The sequence below is a fragment of the Pituophis catenifer genome, unplaced genomic scaffold (genome assembly GCF_029215685.1).
Source record: "Pituophis catenifer annectens isolate HBS135680 unplaced genomic scaffold, rPitCat1.0.hap2 SCAF_1, whole genome shotgun sequence".
NCBI lineage: Eukaryota > Metazoa > Chordata > Lepidosauria > Squamata > Colubridae > Pituophis > Pituophis catenifer.
The window spans coordinates 231,467,913-231,492,039 of NW_027256881.1; the positions used below are offsets into that span (position 1 = coordinate 231,467,913).

The 24,127-nt window shown below is 36.7% G+C and overlaps 2 protein-coding genes across 2 annotated transcripts in view; one reads left to right on the forward strand and one right to left on the reverse strand.

Moving 5' to 3' along the window:
- Positions 1 to 3,286, forward strand: part of VIL1 (villin 1) — a 40,020-nt gene extending 36,734 nt beyond the window's left edge. Inside the window, exons 20-22 of the mRNA XM_070957130.1 lie at positions 449 to 517; positions 2,051 to 2,188; positions 3,140 to 3,286. Of these exons, the coding sequence (XP_070813231.1) occupies positions 449 to 517; positions 2,051 to 2,188; positions 3,140 to 3,253 (321 nt within the window). The 3' untranslated portion in view covers positions 3,254 to 3,286. The remainder of the gene's footprint in view (positions 1 to 448; positions 518 to 2,050; positions 2,189 to 3,139) is intronic.
- Positions 3,287 to 4,855: 1,569 nt separating this feature from the next.
- Positions 4,856 to 24,127, reverse strand: part of USP37 (ubiquitin specific peptidase 37) — a 45,408-nt gene continuing 26,136 nt past the window's right edge. Inside the window, exons 13-24 of the mRNA XM_070954231.1 lie at positions 23,658 to 23,775; positions 23,045 to 23,124; positions 21,706 to 21,870; positions 21,232 to 21,297; positions 19,658 to 19,802; positions 18,558 to 18,810; positions 17,142 to 17,308; positions 14,394 to 14,454; positions 13,029 to 13,144; positions 10,218 to 10,287; positions 9,265 to 9,403; positions 4,856 to 8,433 (exon numbers count right to left, since the gene is read on the reverse strand). Of these exons, the coding sequence (XP_070810332.1) occupies positions 8,358 to 8,433; positions 9,265 to 9,403; positions 10,218 to 10,287; positions 13,029 to 13,144; positions 14,394 to 14,454; positions 17,142 to 17,308; positions 18,558 to 18,810; positions 19,658 to 19,802; positions 21,232 to 21,297; positions 21,706 to 21,870; positions 23,045 to 23,124; positions 23,658 to 23,775 (1,456 nt within the window). The 3' untranslated portion in view covers positions 4,856 to 8,357. The remainder of the gene's footprint in view (positions 8,434 to 9,264; positions 9,404 to 10,217; positions 10,288 to 13,028; positions 13,145 to 14,393; positions 14,455 to 17,141; positions 17,309 to 18,557; positions 18,811 to 19,657; positions 19,803 to 21,231; positions 21,298 to 21,705; positions 21,871 to 23,044; positions 23,125 to 23,657; positions 23,776 to 24,127) is intronic.

The window sequence follows — 24,127 nt, forward strand, 5'->3', positions numbered from 1 at the left end:
AGCTGGGGCAACGGCACGCATACCCAGAGAGGGCTCTGCGTGCCTCCTCTAACACGCGTGCCATAGGTCCACCATCACGGATATATATATTGGATGAAAGGGGTTCCCTTTCTACCTTGTCTCTCCAGAGATAGATAGATAGATAGATAGATAGATAGATAGATAGATAGATAGATAGATAGATAGATAGATAGATAGATAGATAGATATGGTTGTGTGCATGTGTGTGTATGTATATATATATAGAGAGAGACGGGGGAGGGAGGGGGGAGAGAGAGATTGAGATTGAGAAGAAAGAACCTTCGTTTTCATGGAAGGAATGCCAGCTAGTGGTTCTCAGAATCTCAGAATGGACAACATTCTTCTTTGAGAAAGTCTGTAACGTATTTTCATTGCCTGAGCTTTCAGTTATAAAGTAAAAAACAAAATTCGGTCTGTCTCCCTGCAGGACAAGAAAACCTATGAAGAACTGAAAGCCGAACTTGCCAATGATGACAGCCTTGACCAACTCACTTCTGTAAGTACGGCCAATAAGGCGAGCAGTAACGCAGAGTGTTAACAGCAAGATACTGTACTGCTTTCCATTGTGGAAGGAATAGGAAATCCTCTTTCAAATTATTTCAGTGCCTGTAAAAGAAGTGAAGCTTGCATTTACTTACTCCTGAAATACAATATCTACTTTCAGTTGAGGAGAAAAAGGAATAAAGTGAAGGAATATGAACCGAATATATTCTTAAAGGCCAAGCAAAAAAATGTGGACCTTAGTTTGCAACAAGATCTTCACATTTGGAACTTTCTCTTACAGTATACTATGAACAAGGAATGTTGAACTATTTTAAAAATTAACATTAGACATAAACTTTAATGAACTAAAAACTCCTAAGACCATTTCTAGGGAGATTCTCAAATCATCCAGGTCATGGTTGTCCTGTCCCAAAGGTGCTTTTTCAAAAGGCAACTCAACTGGACTTTGTTTTTCCTTGAAGACGTTTCACTTCTCATCCAAGAAGCTTCTTCAGTTCTGACAGTCAGTACTGAAAAAGCTTCTTGGATGAGAAGCAAAACGTTTTCAAGGAAAAACAAAAAAGAAAAAGCACCTTTGGGATTCCTAAGAGCACATCATTCTACCTGGGGCATCAAATGTTATTACATTCATATATTTGTTGGTGTGCCTATGCCACTTTGGAGGGACAGTGCAAGCAAAGGTAGCAGGGAAGTCAGTGAAATGGAAGAAAATATAGAAATTACAACTCTGACAATTGTATATTAAATGCATACACATTTCCCATCACTATTCAAGCAATATTGATGACACCACAAACATTCATATGATTTATTCTTAAACCTAAAATGGTTTTTCATGAACATTGATGGTCCTCATTTAGTGACAATTAGAACTGGCATCTTGGTGGTTAAATGAAGTGGTCACTAAGTGAAACCACAACTGTGCTTATGATCTTACTTCCGCTTTGCTTTGCTTTACAGACCTGAGGTGGTCATGATAAGCATGGGAAGAGATCATAAAGTTAGTTTTTCATCACCATCATAATTGCAGTCACTAAAAAGGCAGTTACTAAACAAGGAAACCTGTAAAGCAAATTCAAAACAAGATTCAGGCACAGAATAATTATAATTTGTTAAGGATTCCAACTCTTATGTTCCATGGCCTAGGCATTGATAAATCTACAAAAAAACTCTGAAAGGTGAAAGCAGGGATTTTTTTCATTCCACATCAGGGCGTGTCAATTCATGTATTTCATCTTCTTGATCTCACTATTTACACATAGTGAGTTGATTCCATGATGCTGCCACTCTTTAGCACAAAACTGCCTTTTTACGTTGCGTCAAACACCATTGGTTCCTCAACCACAGTATATTCATTAGTCATTTCCACTGCAGTGTCCCTTTTCAAATACACAACCCCTCCTATCTACAATCCAAAGAGAATCAATTTAGAAAAGCCCAGCCTGTAACTCCTTTTTATCGAATTTAAACAAGGACAAAATGGACATGGGAATAGCTTTGGGGGCTTCCCCTTTTTCTATTTCAGGAAATCTTGGAAGGAAAAGAAATTTTTACTGCCAAGACAACTTTTGGCAAGTTGTCATTCTCTACATATCCCTTGGAGAAATTGGTGAATGTAACTGGAGAAGACCTTCCCAAGGACATAGATCCCAGCCGGAAGGAGGTGAGAGATCAGAGGGCTATAGTCAGAGTTTCCACGGGGACAGTGAGGGTATTTCGAGAGTTGATGATATTTGCTGAAAATCCAGGATAAAAAAAACAGTTGCTCGTTACAAAGTTTATTAAATGTCTTTGGGAACTTCCTGTAATCTAGTATGAAGTTAAAGCGCTATTCTTGCCTCCTAAAATGTTTAGCTTTAACATTTTAATTTGACCATTTTAGTTTTCATAGACAGGTAGTCAACTTACGACCATAATTGAGCCCAAAACTTCTGCTGCTGAGACAATTAAGTGAATTTGGCCCCATTTTACGACCTTTCTTGCCACAATTAAGTGAATCTTGCTTCCCCATTGACTTTGCTTGTCAGGAGGTCGCAAAGGGTAATCACATGACCCGGTGACACTGCACCCCTCATAAATATGAATTCGCTAAGCATCCTAATTTTGATCACATGACCACGGGGATGCTGCAATGGTCATAAGTGTGAAAAATGGTCATAAGTCGCTTTTTTGAGTGTCATCATAACTTTGAATGGTCACTAAATGAACTATTGTAAATCAAGGATTCCCTGTACTTTTTAAATAGATGTTGACATTTTATTGTATACCACTTAGAGGCCCTCTTTGAGATAAGGGGTTTAGAAATGTGAAAAATAAATATGAATAAAACATAAATGAAACAAAAAGGAATATAGGCCAACTGAGAATATTCTCACTTTAGTTTGGTGTACATGCAAACATTTTATCTTTGCAGTGATTTTAATAATGCCTAGAAACACAAATTTGTTAAGTGCAGCTTACAAAGAACTATGCAAAACTGCACCAGAATAGAAATGTTGCTTCCACTGTGACTTGGGGGGGACCCTATATTTAATAATTTACTTCATTTACTTTTCTCGCTGTTTATAAATCTAGCTGTCACTTATCACATATGTACTTTTCTTCCATTCCACAGCAATATTTGTCAGAGGAAGATTTTTTTCAGATCTTCGGAATGTCCCAACAGGATTTTGCTGCACTGGCTTCATGGAAACAAATGTCTCTCAAGAAGGAAAAAGGACTTTTCTAAATGGAAATACGCCTGCCATTATTTTCCAGCCATTTGCACACCTTAATGTCATTTTTGGTAAAAGCTTGGTAGCAGAAGCATTCAGAATTTCCTACCACTAGCAGTTTTGCAAAGACAAAAGGGCTTCCTTTAAAAAAAAATATATAGATGATCTTAGTGCAGACCCAGAACAGCTGCTTTAACATACTTTCCTCGAGTTATGAAGCTGCCCAAAACTATGTTGAAATCATTTACTTTTTCCCAATAGCCAAGTTCCAATCTGACTTAGTGACAAAGCTGGCAAATGGGCCTGCCCTAACAATTTTATTGTGGAACAGATACAGGAAAGCAATTGGTGGATTTCCTGCTAGTGGAAGGCAAAAAAAACCCTCCCATTTTTCTTAAAAGGAGGTTGGGCTCGGTTTTGAATGAGGCCCATAGCCATACATTTTGCTATCTGTCAGAACCTGACTTGTTGGGTGATTATTTTCCAACTACGCTCTTTTTATAGGGAACCCCTATTTGCACCATAGGACAGGTGTGCCAACCCTCCATCCACCCACGATTGCTCTTGTTCCCCTCCCATTTGCAGATGCTGTAGCACTCTCTTGCTCCCTCGGTCTCTCCACTGCCTCTTTCTCACACTCAGTGACTGTTATTTTGTCCAATCTGAGGAGACTCCCTGAGCGAACTCCCTGAGTGCTACTTTTCTGATCAACTGCCCTTGAAAGATTTTCCTACTTGGAATTTTAAAAACATTTTGGACCAAAATCTTTCAAGCAAGGACATCGCAATCTTGCAACCTGGCCAGAAATGACTTAAAAGCAGCTAATTTATGCTGCTTAAAAACACAGCTTTGCCAATAGAAGTAAATATAACAGATCTAGGAGTATTGCCCCTCCAAGTCTGCCTTAATCTGCTCTTATCTATGATCATAGCTGTCTACATGATTATAATTAGAGTTTTCAACTGCCAATGAAGAAGATGCCTCCAAAATAGTCTTTGAGGTGACCCATAAAGTAGAAGGCATCCCAGATGGAGCCACTGTTCTCTTATGAAATGTATCCCAGTACAAATAAAACTTCTTCATGCAAAACAAGAAGCTATCTTTGTTTGTAAACAGCAAGTTATCACATCATTAACTCACAGCAGCATAAACAGAATTGGGCCTTTCTATTACCAGGCCATCGCCATTGTAAATATAGTTTAAAGTTAAACTATGTTAAAACACTATACCTAGTCCATTTGGCAGAAATAGTCTCTCCTCAAAGACAAAGCAAACAGGATTGACATTTTGCAGCTTACAACAGTAATTTTACCTTTAGAGAATGACAGCTATTGAAAATTAAGGACCCCACTGCTAATGAACATTTCTTTTCCATAATGAATTTTAGTATCTTTTTAAATATACAGCGATATCTTCTCCAACATGGTTATGCACTTTTAAAACAAACAAGAACAAATTTTAAATCAATCAAAAATGTGGAATATCTAAGCAAAATCAACGTGAAAAAATACCATGATTTTTGTAGTGCCAATTTGGAGGAAAAACAGCAATCAAATGGCAGTAACAACAATAGAAAAGTAGTAAGGCACTGCATTGCTCTGGAAAGAAAAATCAGATTCAGCATTAATAAAGAGCGTTTAATTTCTCAGAAATTGATCTACACATTATTTTAAAAGAAAGAATAAAAGCAGAATTGTGAGGAATAGAAGAACAGGTCTGCTAAAACACAGAAAACTGCTGCTCCACATTATGTCAAGGGATACAAAGTGATTCCCAACATATAATCAAAGCAATCTTCTCAATGCACCTGCTAAGATACCCTTGTCATTTTTATTTATTCCCTTCCACCAAGATTTTACAAAATAACTTCTTAGAGTAAAAGCAAAGGAGTAGGTTACTGCTGCAGGTCAACAGCAAAGTGTTACGAACTTTCTTTGATTTCCATTCATGGGCTGTTAATTATCTAGTTTTAAAAAGCACCCTAACTGTTCTTTTTCAGAAACACATGGCAATCTTATTCCCAGAATATTCACTTCATGGTGAAATATTAATTTATGCAATTTTAAAACAATTACTCTGCCTTTTACTTAGTTGCAATGCAAGCAGCTTTCTCTTAGAACATCTAGCAACAGAGACCCATAATGTACAGAGCCATCCTTGAATGCTGTCAGGTCCTCGGGATGTGAAAAGGCAGCTCAGAATAGAGAAATGTCCCTGAAACTTTTGTACCTTGTCACAGATATGAATATTAGGCTTCATCCAAACAGAAGCAATGCTGCTTAATATTCTATAATTGCAGACTTTTGCATTTCATTAGAACAGTAGAGGCATAAATGCTTGGTGATTCTAAAGTTTGTTTTTTTAAAGTAAGCTACCTGAGCTACCTTTTAAATGTAAAGTATGTACACGTTTTGTTTTACTTTTCAGAAGAATTTAGTTACTTAGTGCAAACATGTTATGGCTATTTCTTGTATAAAAAATAAGTGCAGAAAAAGATTTGACAGATATAAGATAAAAGGAAGCGATGAATTTAAAATATGCTGAAGTTCATCCACTACTGGATGAATTTATGGTTAAAGCTAGGCCTCATTTCAAAATCTAAAATCAGTAATCCTAGAATTAAGATATCTAGAGGTGAACCATATCATGCTGTTCCAGAAACATAGTATAACTAAATCCAGTTGTTTTTTTAAATAAGCATTTTTTTAAAAAAATATCAGCAGCTGCAGTTCAGGTTCCCAAGAGATTTTCCAAACTCCTTGGTATAATTTCTCAAAAGGAAATATGATAAACCATTTAATGAGGGTTTAAATATAATCCAGTACGGTCGGCAGTTTCAGAGTTAAAACTTAAAATAAGAAAAATAGATGAACTGCAGCACAAATTCATTGCATTGCCACAGTATTTGATCTGATTTGTAAAATGCAAACCAGGCAGGATTAACAGTCACCACTTCTTACTGAATGAGAATTATTTTCTACCAAAGGTACATAAATTTATATCAGGCTACGTACTTTTCAGGTTTAGATGAAGCAAATCAGTCTTTACACACTAGGGGCAATTCTGCATTTTATTATAGAAGACACCAAATTAGAAACTGCATATATATTAGTTAATTTGGCTTCACTGTTAAGTATGGAACCAAAAACATAACTGCTTAATTACAATGGGTTGTATAAGACCCTTCCATTCAGAGCAAGAAATGAAAGCTAACACCTTCTGCCAGAAGGGAGAATGGGAAATGTAATTTTATTTGATTTTCTTTTTCTCCTGAACCTGAGTTTGCCACCTCCCCTTATATTTAAAGGCCTCAGCTCTCCAGACCCCTTCTCAAGAGAACATAACAAGCACTGAAGAAAAATGCCACCACCCCACATTCCATTCATAAGGAAATCTAGGATGAATCTGGAGTTGGGGGGTGGAGGCAGAGAAGGGACCAATGACTCGGTAACATTCACTTGAATGGAAGTTCAGCTATCAGTGCAATATAAATCCTGCTTTTTCCTGAATTGTATTGATAACTGCTCAAGCAAAAAGAAATTCAGCTTCTTTTCAGATTCTGCCAAACATCTGAAGGGTTTTTTTTTTCATTAACAGACAGCTAGCCTTACTCTAGAATCAAGACTATCACATTCTGAGATACTCTTCTTTACAAAGAAAATCCCTTTATTCTTTGTTAAAAACACACCGAAATACCTTTGTGAACAGTACAAAATTATGACAGAAGTTAGCATATTATGCTTTGGTGCAGTGTAGTTTTTGAGAACTTTGTCTTCTACATCAGATAGCATTTTACTCTGTTGGTATCTTCTATATTTATGTATTTAGAGTTCTCCAATACTGCCTGCAATTATCAATAATCTTAAAACCTTTCAGCAACAAATAATTCTAATGTCTATGTGACTCGTGTCTACTCTCAAAATGTAGTTTCAGAAGGTTCTAATAGTAAAGAACAGAAAAATCCCCAAGTAGAGGTAAAATACATTTTTCCATGTAGCTACTATCTTTTTCAAAGAAAATATTTTTACTATGAAGCAAATCAAGAAACATCTCAATTATTAGCAATTTCATTGCTATGAAAGTGAAAATGGGATAACAGTTATTAACTTCCAGCACTAAAATGAGGGTTGGGCACAAATAATTTCTATATAATTTTTGCCAATATAAGCAAGTTATTCAAACACTTTTAAGTGTCTAAACTCCTCTACTGCTGCTCTGAAAAATCTTGCAAATGCTAATCATTTAAGAGTTTTGTTTTGTTTTTTCCAACCGCATGAGAAGAAACTGTTATATTTCCATGTTCCTGTTGCCCACTTTCAAGCACAATACAACTCTGGAGGCGCCAGTGCAGAATTGAACTATTTCTGTTTCATTTACTGATTAGCATCAGCTCCGAAAGGGACTGCCGATCACCACCCAACCAGCACAGCTCTTCCCATGAAACACAAGAAATATAGATATATATACAAACCATGCACACTCAAGGGGAGAGGGAACTGTTCTGCAAATGACAGTACTTGGAAACTAATGCCTTCAAAAAGAATAAAAACTTTAAAAAGTTAAAATATACATATATGTATATATTATTTGAAATGATGAAAATGAAGGATTCTGGAGTGTTACAAATCATAGATGTTTAAGTCCATTTGTTTTAGAAAAAGACGGATCCTTCCATTTAACCAATCAGCCACCTGCACTTTCCACGGCATAGTATAGCTGTAGTATAGCTTATGCTTTTTTCTTCCCTTTTCTTCCACAGAAAGAAAGTCAACCTATGTGTAAGATCTTCTCCATTTGTTAATAATAGGTGATCTTGTGGTCTTCTCTCATACTATGCTTTTAGAAGTTTTGGAAGAAGTTTTTAAATTTTTCTAGCTTGATCGTCTCCGCTGCAGGTAAAATTCTTCGAGTAGCTCAACAGAGAACAAAACCAAAACAATAAAAAAAAAATCTGGATAACAGAAGATTGATTGCTGAAGTTCAAAGAAAGGGATGGAATGGCCCTTTCATATCTGAAGCAGCTTGTCTCTCAACTATGCCCCGAGTTCCTCAGGTTTGTGTCTCCTGTGCATTAGGCAAAAGTTCTTAACTCTTTGTGCTCAGGTAAAGGGCCATTCTTCAGACTGGCTTCCCCATTTCCGTGCCAGGCAGTTGCAGGTTCTTTTCTGTTTCAAGCAATTCATCCAATATATCCCTAGAGAATAGAACACATTAGAAACCAGAGAGAATATACAAAGAGCAGCCAAGGCATATGATGTAGCCAAGATGGCACTTAAAAAGAATGTTTTAAAAGAAGTAAGAGAGATTCTGAATGGTACAATATAATCTAGCTTCTTATAAGGTCACAGAGACATTTGAGTTCATAAGGACATTTGAAAAAAATGAAGGTTTGTTTTCTGAATTAAAAACTTTAAACCCTTTGTTTATCTCTTTCTCTGTTACACACCCAAACTTTTATCTCAAGACTCAAAATCTAGCTGGTCAGGCTTGGTATGAATTCTTAAAGAATCAATGCCAAAAGCCATGACTGCAATACCCCATTTTGTGTCATGGCTCTAAATTACTACAGCTCCCTTCCACTTTTATAACTTCTGCCAATGTTTGACTAATTCCAGTTGAAGACTCTTCTCGAGCCTAGTACCTCTCCAGTCCCTAAAGAGTTCACATAGAACCCACCTCGTTTTAAGAACTATTTCTTGTTAACTGGTCTTCATTCTGGTATTTTTCACAAGATACACAAGCTGGAAATCTGAATAAAACCCATGGTTTTACAGTGTAGGTTTCAGTAATATCTTCTTTCACCTTGTCTATTCAGTTCTTTACACAAATGCATGGTAGAAGGCTATGTTAACACAATATCCTCCTTGCAACAGCTGTAAAATTCAGTTTTCTACAATTTTCATAATGAAAAACCAGGCAAGAGCTAGGAAATGGAGGGGGGGGGGAGAAGAGTATTTTTCATCTTTTCACATGGATGGAAATGAAATAAAACATGCAAACAGTAAATAATATAAATAATATTTACTTGTGCATATAGAAGAAGATATAGCCACTTCGGTCTCTATCACTCTGGACAGAGGCCTCTTGAGTTCTTGATACTGCCAGGTCGTTGTATGTGAACCATGCCTGCTTGCGAATATCATATACATCACTAATATAGTGACCTTAAAAATAATGAAACAGACAAAAAGAATTATTTATTTATTCATTCATTCATTCAGTTCGTGCACTGTCCATCTCAATAAGTGAGTTTGAGAGGCGAACTGTTTCAAAGTATTTTTTTAAAAATCCTGTTACAAATATAAAAAATTAAAATACACAATAGCTGAGGAAGATATCACAATTGACAGTCACTAGTACTGCAAAGGGTGGGGCCTTCTCACACTTGGAGCTCCAAGTCCTTAGGGCCTTACAAAAGACCAGCCATCCTAATCGCTACAGGAGAATGTTCCATGGGGCAGGTGCTATGGCAGAGATGGCAGGCCTCTGGTAACATCCGGGCTTCTGATGTCATTCATGCAGAAATATACAGACAGAAGTATCTAATAAATGACATCTCCTGCAGACAAATTTGCTTTTATTATTTTAAATGTGACTCATTTTTACTGCGCTTCAACTTCTTTTTATATGCCAGATTTATTGATGAATAAATAACGAATTGTTTAATGGCACTCCTCACTTTGTATAACATGTATGGAAACTTGTTTTTAATAATAATATTAACATTTGCTTATTGTTGGTTGTTTTTAATATTAATTTTATAGTATTTATTTAAGTTGCCCAGAGTCTTGTTTTGTGAGATACGCAGTCATATAAATATGATGGATAGATGGACAGATGGATTAAAATTAAGCATACAAAATTAACTGTTTTTATTGCATTTCTTTCTTCATCTTGAATTCTGGTTACCTGAAAAGGCCTTCAAAACACAACTTAGAAAAACAATAAGAAAGAGAAAAAACGCAGCCTTTTTCTTACCTGAGGAGGATGTATCTCCAATGTGACTTACGATACTAATGAGACGATATGAATTAGGAAGTTCTCCTGTCTGTGAAAGAATTCTATTAGCTTTGGTTTGCTTCTGAATATATCGGGCATTTAACTTTATAAGAGACTTTATAACAAACTTAAGACACACTGTATCAAACACTAAAATAATTCATTTCAAATATGTAGTAAACTCAAATCAGCTTTATAAAAAATGTATTTTAAAAAAATCAGTTAAATACAGGTAGTCCTTGATTTACAACAGCTCATTTAGTGACCGTTCAAAATTACAATAGCACTGAAAAAAGTGACTGATAATTTTTCACACTTATGACCGTTGCAGCATCCTCATAGTCACATGAACAAAATTCAGACCCTTGGCAACTAATTAATATTTATGACAGTTGCTGTGTCCTGGGGTCATGTGATCAGCTTTTGCGACCTTCTGACAAGCAAAGCCAATTTGGAAGGCAGATTCACTTAACAACCATGTTACTAATTTAACAAATGCAATGAGTCACTTAACAGTGACAAAAAAAGTTGTAAAATGGGTCAAAACTCATTTAACAAATACTTAGCAACAAAAATGTTGGGCTCCCTTGTGGATCAAGGACTACCTGTAATTCATCAGAGTGTGATCAACAACATCCTTATCTCTTAGACTGAACTATGATCACAGACACTACTTAAAGTGACTGTCATATTTTTCCTTAGCCCATACTATAAGGGAAAAAAAATCTTCATTATTAGTTCACAAACACACTGCTCTTAAATGCACCTTTGTATGGTTAAAATACACTGAGTGGTAAACTAGGAAGGACTCAATCTATATTACCAATATTACTACTGAGTCAACAATAATCAGCTTGCTATTCAGTAAATCAAGGGGTTATTATACCCCAATCTCCTTCCTTCCTTGAGGGAAGACATCCAACATGAGAGTACAGGCATAATGCAAACAAGCATCTTTGGACAGATATATTAAAGGGCTGCACTACAAGAAGCAATTCAAAGGTTTTTATGCAGTAATAAAAACAGGAAGGTGACATCCACTTGTCACTGCCCCTTCACCTACTCAACAGAAAGGCAGGTAATGGTAACTCAACTGGAAAGCAACTTATGGCTCTCAATCCTCTTTCCAAGGTGTAACCCTGGCAAAAGTACATGGGCAGGCAAAAAAGAAAATGAAGGAAATATAAGAAGGTAAGAAACCAATCCATAATTTGATTGTTGTGAACCATCGGAATCCTTGACAATCAGGCCGCGTACCATTTTAATAAAATATTGTTATTATTTCCTACCAGGTAATCAGTGGTAAGAACACAACACCGGCAAATAACCCTTGCAGGAAATGGACCCCAGAAACCATTGCTCTACTCTCATTATAGCAGCACCTTATGATAAGAGGAAAAATGGAATAAGACAATCCTCTGCCAAAGCTCCATTTCCACCCCCACCCCATGTGCATCGTTGGTCCTGTTGGTCTGCCTAGGCCAGACCAGGAAACTAACTCCACAAGTTAGACTGGAACTATATTTTATTGATATAGGCTACAGAAACAGTACCTTTTCTGGTACTGCAGAGGGATGCAATTTTTCTTTCATCCCTCTTGTACCAATGGAAGTTAGGGTAGAGCCAGTAGCCAGATAGCCAAAGCCAAGCTATCCTTATCCAGGTAAATTTAACTATCTGAGAAAAGTCATTTCATGTTTCCAATGAATATTTTCATGTTTTCCCCAATTCTAGTTCTCATGACTACAATCCTTTCATTGTGAAAAACAGGACAGCCAAGGATGGAATTTTACAAACATGGAGTAATGTAGAGCTGCATTGAACTTGTGAAATGTACACCTTTTACCAAACCAAGATTTTTTTTCCCTCTCAGGAAGAATGAAATATGGCCAGGCTTTTCAGTTTGGGCATGAGGGAAACACATTTGCTGTTTCATTTTGGGAAGTACCATATTTTTCGGACTATAAAATGCTCCGGACTATAAGACACACCTAGCTTTTGGGGAAGAAAACAAGGAAAAAAAATCTGCCTCTGCCTCCCAGCAATTTGCCTCCTTGCAGCAAACAGCCTGATCAGCTTCAGCACAGCCTGATTTAGCACAAGCAGCTGATTGGCAGTTGGATCTGCCTCCCGGAATACCGCCAATCAGATGCTCCAGACTGCGGGGATTGCTGCCGCCACCTATTGCTGCTTCCCCACGCTCCATTTTCAGCCTCTGCATGTCCTGTTCCAGGTGGCAGGGATCGCCGCTGCCTATCCCTGCCGCCTGGAATGGGCTGAAAATGGGATGTGCAGGGACAGCGATCCCGGCAGCCTGGAACAGCTGATAGGCAGTATTCTGGGAGGCAGATCCAACTGCCAATCACCTGCTTGTGCTAAATCAGGCTGTGCTGAAGCTGACCAGGCTGTTTGCTGTATGCTGCATGGAGGCAGAGGCTAAAGGGTGGGGGCCGGTGGATGAGTGGGGCTTCGGCAACATTCGCTCTATAAGACACACAGACATTTCCATCCACTTTTTTTGGGAGGGGGAAGGGCGTCTTATACACTGAAAAATACGGTAAATTGTTTTTAGTCTACCCTGAAGTATAGATTTGAAACTGCATCTCCAAGGGCCGATATTATCAACAATTCACTGTCGCTCACTGTTGGTCATCATTGAGAAAGCTTAATAAAGATGATCCAGTGTGCCATATTATGCAGACTGAACTATCCAAGCCACGAAACCTTGCTTAAGCATTTACCACCTGTTAAACATACTAGTGTTCTTCCCCTGGTTTCTCAGATCATCACCTCAGCATTTCTTTTCAGTTCCTCAGCTTCCGCTTCGGAGTACTCCATGTCTAGAAAATCCTCATTCCCAGAGTCATCATCAGAGCCAAGACTATCCAGGAGAGAACTGTTAAACTCTAAACAGCATGAAAAGGATACTGCATAAGATTCCTGATTTTGTGCATAAAACAGAGATGACAAAACTTTACATTCCAGTGCATGATACACTGTCTCACTAGAAGTGCAAAATATTCACCCTCTCTTTATTAAAGGAAATAATCTACTATGTTAAATCTTCAGAGCCATAGCAAGCATTAAATATACAATAGGTACAAAGTTAAGATTTTTCAAATGCAAACAGATCAGTTTGAGGGGAAAACTTTCTTTCCAAAAATGCAAGTTTTTAAATGTTTTTGCACTAACTTTAAAAGTAAGATACCACCAAAGTAACACAGAAACTGATTTGCATCAATGAAAAAAAAATACAGGATACATTGCTGCAAGAAACAGAAAAGGTATGCTAAACTCTTATACAACACCTTAACTGAAGAGAGTTTCAGTGAATTATCATAGCAAAATGCATAAAATATTTTGAAAAAATTACCGCTCATCTCCCACTGCTATATAACTAGCCCTACTTTGGAACCATGGCTGAACTAAAATACATAATTCTTACTAGTTTTTATAACTTGTTTTGCAGAACATCAAACCTGAGAAGAATACCAGGAAATTAAATCTACAGTTCATAGAACCAATAAACCTTTTAGTAGAAACCTCTCGTTCTCATTTTTCACAAATTAGGAATCCTGGGCAGACTTGCTTGCTTTATCTCGCTTAGGATTTATGAAATAGAGTCGAGCATGCTAAGACATAGTCAAATTCGGGTTAGAGAAATAAAACAGATTGGAAAAGAAGCCACTGAAAACTGCTGAGACTCTATATTCTGCTTGTTTACAGGGCTGCAGCACCATATCCACTTCATACCAACGGCTAAAACATTAACTATTTTTGTTTGTAGTTTCCCTATACAACATTTGATGCCAACCAGTACTTTTTCTTATTCAGTTTTATGTGAATTCATGGACATATATTACATACCATGAAGTTGTATGTACTATTAGCTTCAGAAAAGAGAACAATTTAATGTTTTAAAATAAGAATGGTAACATAGAGATTTACTGAAATTAGAAAATTACATTCTGGAAATATTGGGGGGTCTGTGCAGCCACCTATGTCTATTTTTCAAGCAGAGAGGAATGGCTATATGCTGTGTACTCAGAGCCAACCACTAGAGTTTACTTGTATTGCAAAAGCAAATTTCACCCTTACTTTGAACAATTAAATTATGCTTTTAAAAGATGTCCATTTTTCTGTTGTGTATCTCACCTTGTAGACTTAATTCAGTGGCACGTTTAAGATCATCATCCTCTTTCTGCTCCCGCGCCTCCTGCTGGGGTAGAGATTCAAGCTTAGTTCTCTGAGACACTTCCTGTTTTTATAATTGCTCTATTTTTCCTACCAATACTGCATGAAGTTAGTATGCAATGTAGCAAGTCCCTAATCTCACCACATGCTCCCAGGAAGAATGTGAACTACTTCTCAACAAAGTCCAAGAATAATTTATTTATTTATTTATTGGTTCGATTTATATGCTGCCCTTCTCCGGAGACTCAGGGTGTCTTACAATGCGTTAAGCAATAGCCTTCATACTTTTTGTATATATCTGCTTAGTAGGGCTTTCGGCCCCCCCAAAGTGGTGTTCTTTTTCTACAAAGTCATCTTATTGTCCCCACAATCCGGGTCCTACCTCGAAAGGATGGAAGGCTGAGTCAACCTTGAGCCTGGTGAGATTTGAACTTGCAGTAATTGCAGGCAGCTAAGTGCTACTTAACAGCACTTTAGTCCGCTGCGCCATCAAGGCTCCTGAATTCCGCCCCCCCCTCTATGTAGCAGAATGTATAGTGTACTCAAAACTAGCTGAGTACACCATACATTTCTGAATAAACAGTATAGGAGAAATTGCCTTCATTTAGGAAAAAAAAAACAACTAGAATATCAAAGGCTTGCAGATACATGGTTTCTGTAGGTTTAGGTGCCTCTCCTCTCACTGCTAAACAATAAATGGCCAAACACATTTGAAAGTTTTTCTTCTTTCTTAACCTATTCACATATGTTTCCATGTCCGTTTTGTTTCTTTATGCATTTGTAAATATTTATAAAAGTATATATAAGAAATATTTTAAGAAACTAGTAATGAAATGAAGGCTATCTCAAAGGGCTATACTCTGCTGTTTTTTACTATACTGAAAGATAGCTCCTCAGTGTGCAAATGGGGCCTTCCAAACTATGCAAAGATGCCTCAAGAGGCACCTTTCATATATCCCCATCTTTCTTTCCAGTAAAAAAGTGAGGCATTGTTTTTTTTCCTCATACACACTTCATCCTATTATTGATCTCTCCTTAGTTACTGTTCTGTTTTAATTGTTGATACTTTTTTTTTTTTACAAACATTTCTATTCTGCCTGCTCTTTTGATTCTAGGCCTCTTGTAATTTAGAAGCAACACAATCGTAAGATCTGATCATAAAACCTAAAAAATTAAAAACAAAACTATTAAAAATTAGTAGTCTCCAAATTACAACCTCAACTGGATGTTGGACTGGAACATCCATCACTAAGTATTGTGGTTGTTAAGTGAGTCATCACATAATGATATCCAACTTTATTTACCCTTTTCCTATGGTCTTTAAACCAATCTGACCTCTCCCACTGATTCTCCACCCCCCTTTGTCAGAAGCTGGTTGGGAAGGCTGCAAATGGCGATCATTTGACCTCAGGATGCTACAACTGCTGTAATTATGTGTTAGCGTTGTCTTGCTGACGATTAAGTTGCATGCTGTTTCCCACCCATCCAATCTACTTTCTTACAGCCTCTAGGCACCAGGTCAGAACTCTGATTGCATCTCCTGCTCAGCTTGGGAACAAATGAGAAACCTTGGTATCATTATCATATAGATTGTACTTAAATCAAAACAGAACTACGACCTCGAAACCTGACAACCTAGCTGTTTCAGACAGATGCTGAATAAGATGAGAGATGGGTCTTATTAATATTTGTGGATTGTGATTAAATTGTTTTTATTTGTATTTTTGGAGTTTTGTACAGATTTCAAGAGTCTTTGAGACATAGGTTAACAAAATCTCATCCAAGGAGCAGGATTATAGTAAAATGAAAAATAGTTTAATTATGGATATCATGTCAAAGGAGACAACAAAAGCAAAACCTTCCAATAACGATTCTTCTTAACTCTGGAACTACTTTTTCCAAGGTATAATTTAGAAGAAAGGAAATTCCAACAGGGGATGGATACCTATAATAATTTAAATATGGATTCTTGAATACTAACTATTAAATGAGGAGAAACCATGGACTCAAAATGAATTACTATAAGTTATATTTTCAACTGCCCAAAGATCACAGAAATAAAACCTATGATCTCTTCCTTCCTGGTAATAAAAAAATATTTTCAAAAATATGAGAAAGGCCACTAGGGAATTTATTAGAAGTAATAAATTTTGAAAGACCATGAGAAAATAAAATAGGTAGAAACAAAATATAAGAGCCCTGGTGGCACAGTGGTTAGAATGCAGTATTGGAGGCAATTCTGCTGACTGCCGACTGTCAGCAGTTTGAGTCTCACTGGCTCAAGGTTGGTTCAGCCTTCCATCCTTCTGAGATCAGTAAAATGAACACCCAGATTGTTGGGGGCAATATGTTGACTCTGTAAACCACTTAGAGGGGACTGCAAAGCACTGTGAAGCAGTATACAAGTCTAAGCGCCATTGCTATATAAGAAAAATTACAGAAGAGCATCTCTGATGGACAATGACCTAAATAGACTTCCAAATCCAAATTTGCTAAAATTGATGTTTTAAAAAATGCATTAAATTCAGTAAAACATATCTTTGCTAAAGGATTTCTTTAAAAACCAGGTTCGTAAAAATAGGTTTCTAAGTTTGCAATTATGAAATAAAATCATGCAGTGCCATATTATAAGGTGAGGTTACAAAGAATTCTCTCCCTAGAAATAGTGAGACAGTCACATATCATCACGAAAGGTGCACTTGTTCTTACTTGTTCTTGGAGACTCTGAGCCAAAGCTTGCTGTAGTTCTTGTTCTTCCCTCTCCCTTTCCATATCATACTGTTGCAGCCAATCAACCTCCCCCTGAGTGCCTTCTGGAGTTTTGTTTTCCTTGTTTTCATCAAAATCTTTAGTTACCTTTGTCAAGTTGGCATAACCTATGGAAACAAAATGGCGTCTTAATTTTTTTGCATGAGTTGTAGGGGGCTGCTAACTGAATTGCAACTGGGTAAATTAAGGATGGACAACCTTTTAATGACCACTGCATTTAATAGGGAAGTGTAGGGTGGCCACAGAAGCCTATCACACATGTGAACAAGAAGTTGGACTAGTTTTTGTATGCACATTTTATATTCTCATATTGATGCTTATATCAGCCTTACCTCATAAAAAGAGAACACTATGCTGGCAATTTTCAGCAGAAAAAGAAAGAACTTCAGAACTTCCTGCAGCCCCAGGACAACAGACTACCTTATTCCTGGGCTAAATCTTTTTCATGCTATTCAGATCTCAAGAACAAAATGAGCAAATTAGTCCATGATCATTTTTTTTTTGGGGGGGGGGAGGATAAGAGGAAAGCGGAAAAAAATTGCTTTCAATACTTATTTAGTGTTTTCCGATTAAGTCATTTGTGTAATTTAAGCACTGAAATACACACCAGAATACGATGGAAATCAGTATGTGAAATTTATCTCCCATTTTTGCTCTTGCCTTTCAAAATTGTGACTAAAGATTTTTCAAAGACATTCCTACAGTAAAAAAAGAGTTTTGCTTCATTTTCCAATTTTAGTTGAATATTATTGACAATTATGAATTGTAGAATGAAATATGCCAGACATAAACTTCACTGCGCATTTTAAGATGCAAGCCATCATGACATAAGTATTCAATCTTTTTTAAAATGCAATTTAATACAAATAATTTTTCAATAATAAAAATAGACTCAAAATAATTTTGTCTATTGGTAGCACAGCTCTTGCCTTTCTCCCTTCCCCAAATAAAGATGGGATTAAAATATAATAGTTCAGGAAGGTAGACCATATCCCTACTCCAACTCTTAATACCTATCTTGCAACTCTGAAAATGAGCTGAAATTAAAGCACTAAAATGAGATGCCTACCCAATAGAATTTCAGTGGGGTGATTTTGAGGCTAAAAAAAGGATGAAAATAAAAGTAGAAATGGGAGTGAGTTTGGAATTGTGTTGATTTCCATCCTATATTCTCATCTCCCACCTGCAAAATAACAATAAACAAACAAAACACCAAAATGAAACTATACATTCTGTAATGTCACCAAGTCAACAGATGGCTTTTTTGTAGCCTATTGGAGAGTCAGAAATCTGAAGAGCTCACCATGCCACTCCATACACTGTCACTCAAATTCTAGCCTTTTCTTCCCCTCTTACCAGACTCTGCAATAGCTTTGGGTTTATCAGCATCCTTAAGTTCCATATTATCTGGCAACTCTTGCATCTCATCGTCTCCAAAGCCAGTATCGGGGCTATTTGTTGGCTTATCTTCATCGTGGCTTGATGGCGATGCTTCACGTTTACTAATCTCCAGGACAGCTGCTAGAAGTTCATCTTCACTCATTGTTTCGAGCCCACTATTTACTGACTCTGGGGACTTGGGATTTTCTGTTTTACTTTTCTTTGAGCTCTGCAAATAAATAAAAGGCAAAACTCACTGGGATCCATTCTCTCTCAGGATACTACACCAATCACTGCAATATGAACATATGTTAAGACATAAAAATGAGATAGACATTCTGAACATACAATCGTAATCCAACACTGCTTTGATATACAGAATTGTTCTGACATCATCGGAGAAAAGTCTGGCTTTGATTGCTGAAGATAAGCTATATTAAATAAATAATAAATGAATAAATGAATAATAAAAAAATTCAGCCCTGCTCCTCTTAAGAATATCCTTGTATACCTGCCATATCATCTGCAGCCACAAGAGGCCACTCTTAAAAATTAAAAACAATACATTCCTCTATTTATGAATGAGTTTTGTTCCAGTGTTCGTAAGTGCAATTTGTTTGCAACTCCAAAAACAACAACAAAAAAACCTGCAGTGCAGTTCTTGCCTGGCACGGGTGGCATGCCAATGGGCTTTGGGTGGTGGCAGGACGGGGTTGGTTTCTGGCGCACTGTATATATATATATATGCGCAGCATGCTGGAAGCTGACCCTTTCCTGCCTTTCCCCACTACTGCAGAGGGTTCACTCCACCCATCAGGTTTTTCTGCAAAGCTGTTGCTTGTGTGGAATGAGAACTGTGCTGCACCTGGCTGCAACTCCAGCTTACAGGGTGCTGGGGATCAGGAGTGGATAGGAGGGAATGTCACATATGTATAACAGTGCAAGAGAACCTGGCTGTTTCCTGCCTTCCTAGTACGGGCAGGTTTATTTATATTGACAAAACCTAATGTTGCATCTAATTGCCACAAAAAGGTTATGTGATCATCAAACATTCTTCTATCAAGCTCTTTTCTTACTTTCTCAAGCTCCTCTTGCTGCTGTTCCCTGCTCTGGAAATCACACTGTTTCTGACTGTTTGCAACAGGACGTTTTAGTGGTTCTTCTTCACTGTCTGAATCCAAATAATTTAAAATGTGACCTTTATTCTTGAATGAGTATTTTCTGAAAAAGAAACAAAAAACTTTAATTCACCGTTTCAAAAAAGCCTTCTAGTGATGATTAATATCAGCTTACAAAAACATTCACAGAAAAGCTAGGCAGATGGCAAACTATAATTCCAGGAATATAGTATAAAGATTTATTCAAAAACTAATCCTCTGCAAAATCTATTAAAAACACTTTCTCAATCTAACATTTAGAAATTCTTTATAACATGAACATTAATATTCTTGGGTTTCTTATGTCTTCTTAAGTTTTTGCGGGTGTGCATATGCAAAAAATTAAAATCTCGGGTGTTTTCCTGCGTCATTGTAAATAAGTTGGTTAAAATATTTAAAATTCTGGTTAAAATCCCAGTTTAAAATCTAAAAATCCTTACAGAGCACTCTGCAAGGTCTTTAAAACCTCAGCTAAAATCCTACCAGTGACTTTAAAAGTTTTTTTTATAGCAATGTTTTGACAGGCTCACAACCCTGTCATCTTCAGGCTCTTTTTTCATTTAGAAGCAATGGGATCTCTGTTGCGAGGTCGGAGCTGTCGCTTATCTATATTTGCTGCTGCTGACATAGGCTGGTTAGCCTGTAACTCTGTGTTGTGATTGGAGGACAGCAGTTTTTCTTCCTGCTTCCTCATCCTGGCTGTTTGGCTGCGTGTTACAGGCCCAGCTTTCTCAGATTCTCTATTATTATCTGTCTGCTGTAGAGGGGCTGCTGTAGATCATCTGCTGTGATGCCTACCAGAATCCTTTCCCCTCTACATATATACACTCTCTCTCTCTCTCTCTCTCTCTCTCTCTCTCTCTCTCTCTCTCTCTCTCTCTCTCTCTCTCTCTATATATATATATATATATATATATATATATATATATATATATATATATATATATATATATACACACACATACTCTATATATATACACACTATACACACACTCTATATATATACACACTATACACACACTATATATATATATACTCTATACACACACGCACACACACACACACACACAGAGAGAGAGAGAGAGAGAGAGAGAGAGAGAGAGTATATTAACTAGAATGTTTCATGCAAAACTTCATTAAATATTTAATATATTTTTAAATATTAATCTTGTATTCACTATATTTTTCTCAGTTCTGGTAAAGGAAAACCAACATGTTCCCATAAAGCTACCATGTAATCTATCCAGAATAATTAGTGCCTTAACAATGCATTAGTAAAGGTGTTGCTAAATCAGACTACAGACAGTCCTCACTTAATGACCTCGCTTAATTCAGCAGCCAACCAAGTTACAAAAATCAATGTTAACAAATATAAAATAATGCACCAAATTTTCTAAAATAGAAGGCAAATGTTTAGTGCAAAATCAATTTCTAAAGACTTAAAACATTTTGGTCTTTTTTTTTTTCAGATACTTCAAAATCATGCTACTCACCGACAAGGTGTAGAAGTCATTACAGAGCAGGAATTCACCATCTGGGACACTTTTAATGGCCGAGAACTGTTTTAAAAGAAAAGTAGTATTTATTTCAGAAAATTATTACATATAGCCATTTTAATGGGGATCCAAGTTCATGCTACAGTTTTAAGAAACTATGACCAGCAGTCTTTGGATTAACTGTCACAGCTGGCACAAAATTTGCGGACATCTTTTAAATCTGAGTTCTCTACAATGTTGTTTCATAGATCACAACATCTCACTTTTTCCCAACAGGCACCACTTAATCTTAATAATTTAGAAAAATCTAGATTCTCTAGACTTTTGTCCATTATTTAAAGGGTGATACCTGAATGTAAATTCTATCTATTGTATCCAAAGACGGTTAAACAAAGATAAATTAAAATTTCACTGTTAACAAAAATAAACCAATCTATAAATACTATTACTAGAATAAGTGGAAGAACTCACATGGCTGATTGTGCACTCCATCCAAGATTAAGTGGGGGCTTTGTGCTTTCTGTACAGTGTGACTGCAGAGTCAAAAATCTTGGAATAACCACTTGCTGCCCTACTTTGTGATTGAGGGAGAGCACCACATTGAAACTGTACCGTTTCAGATGAAGTATTAAAACCCTTTAAGAGACAAGAAGGAATGGAAATGTATAGATTGTTTGCTATATAGAAACAACTATTCTCTTTAGTAATACGTTAAAAACTATAGGCTCTCCTTGCTATCAGTTCCTTATAAAAGTATGCATTCTTAACTTATAAATGCTGGAGATGGATCCAGTTTTTCTTGTTCCAAAGTATGGAATGAGAGCGAAATTCTATCCTACCCCCAGCCACAAGCAGAGGAAGGTAATGGTGCAGATTTCCTTTTCCTTCTGCAGTGTTCCCTCATTCTAGAACACCCCTCCTCACTATTCCACACTCCAAGAACCTTCTAGAGCAGGGGTGTCAAACTTGTGGCCTGTGGGCTGAATGCATTACGTACTGGCCACGCCCACCCCGTTTAACAAAGTGGGGAGGAAGTCACGATATGTCACATGACGACGTGATGATATGAGTTTGATACTCCTGCTCTAGAGCAAATATTGGGGAATGAGGTGGGCAAATATTGGGAAATATTGGGGAATGAGGGGTAGAGCCTTCTCTGTGGGCACGCCCACCCTCTGGAATCAACTTCCCTTGGGTCTTTGATTGGCCCCGGACCTTTGTACCTTCCGCCGCGAGCTTAAGACATGGTTGTTTAAACGCCCTAGCCTGGAATGATGGGGTCTACTGTTTTAAATTGGTTTTAAATTGATTTTAGTCTGTTTTAATGTGTATTTATTGGGATTGTTTCGCTGATGTGAGCTGCCCTGAGTCCTTTGGAGAGAGGGCGGCATATAAGTCCAAATAATAATAATAATAATAATAATAATAATAATAATAATAATAATAATAATAATAATAATAGGGAATCTGCAGAAGAAACAGGAACTTAGCAAAATCCTTACAACTACAGGAAATAGATTTGGGGTCCAACCTATCATTTTACACCTTGTAATTGTAAATATGTTACTGCTGCTTTGCCAGTTTTTAACAAACAGAATTTTGCTTTTAAAATTTGATGGAAGCATTGTCAAAATGCTTTACTAAACTCCTAATTTCCAAGAATGACATTCTGTTCAAAATTTAAATTAATGTAATTCAGTTATTCTAGGACCGATACCAAGCACTTGTTTTTGCCCTAAATATTTTTATCTCAGATTCTAAAAGTTGCCAGTATTTTGGTATAACTTTTGTACCAAGTTCATATACGTACCTGGGAAACCGACTGAATTTGTGTGTAACAAGAGCAGATTTTCCACTACACTTCTCACAGGAGTATTCTATTTCTTCTGCCTAAGAGATATAATATGTGCAAGGTTTGTAATCTGATAAAAAAAAATTTTTAAATAAAATCTTTTCTTTTCCTGTTTTGGTATTCCTCCCTCCAAACAATTGCATTTATTTACACTTAAGAATAGATAATCTTTCATTACAATTACACCAAATATCCATGAAAAAGTACAGAGAACAAGTCATTGTAAAAGAACCAGAAACTCTGACTAATTTGTTTTTGAGATTAATCCAGTTAAAGTTGGCCCAAAAGTTACATGACAATTCCTACAGAGAATTAATACTTTCAGAATTTTTTTTACCATAAAAGATTCTCCCCACCCACCCCATTCCCAAAAAAAGTCCATGGAGAAACTTGAAACGAGCTCATGTAACTCTAACATATTTCCACAAGATTACTCTTCAACATATAATTGATTTGCATTCAACTTGCAATTTTAAAAAATGTACACAGTACAAATAATATTCAGAAAACATTTACAAAAATAAGTAAAATTTAAGATATAATAATGTGTAGGAGGATATATATTGTATACCCGGAAAAAGAGGTCCAAAGAATCTTGGATTGATCGAGAAGGAAGCAACTTTTTCCTTCGTGGCAAGTCAATGGAAAGATCATTAAATTGTTCCCGCTTGATGACAGTTTCACCACACCTGCAGGGAAAAGTTTTACCTCATTTAGTTTACCACATTTTTAATACCATATGCAGATAACATTTTAGCACAAGTTAAAATGCAACATCTTTTAGTCCAGCTGGGTCCTTTTTCTTTGACATTTGTCTCTTCTCAGAATACTTTTCCAAATGCTCTGGAGGTTCCCATAACTTTCTTTAACAAATTTTTGGGGATGGGATATGGGTAGGCTAAAAAAAGAACAGCCAAAATTATTCCCATACTTCTTTATTGTGAGAGCATTTGCTGAATGAAAAGCTGTGCCATAAGAGGAATGGCACTACTAGATTCCTCACAAGAGTTCAAATGTTCTTAAATAAGAAGTATACAATAT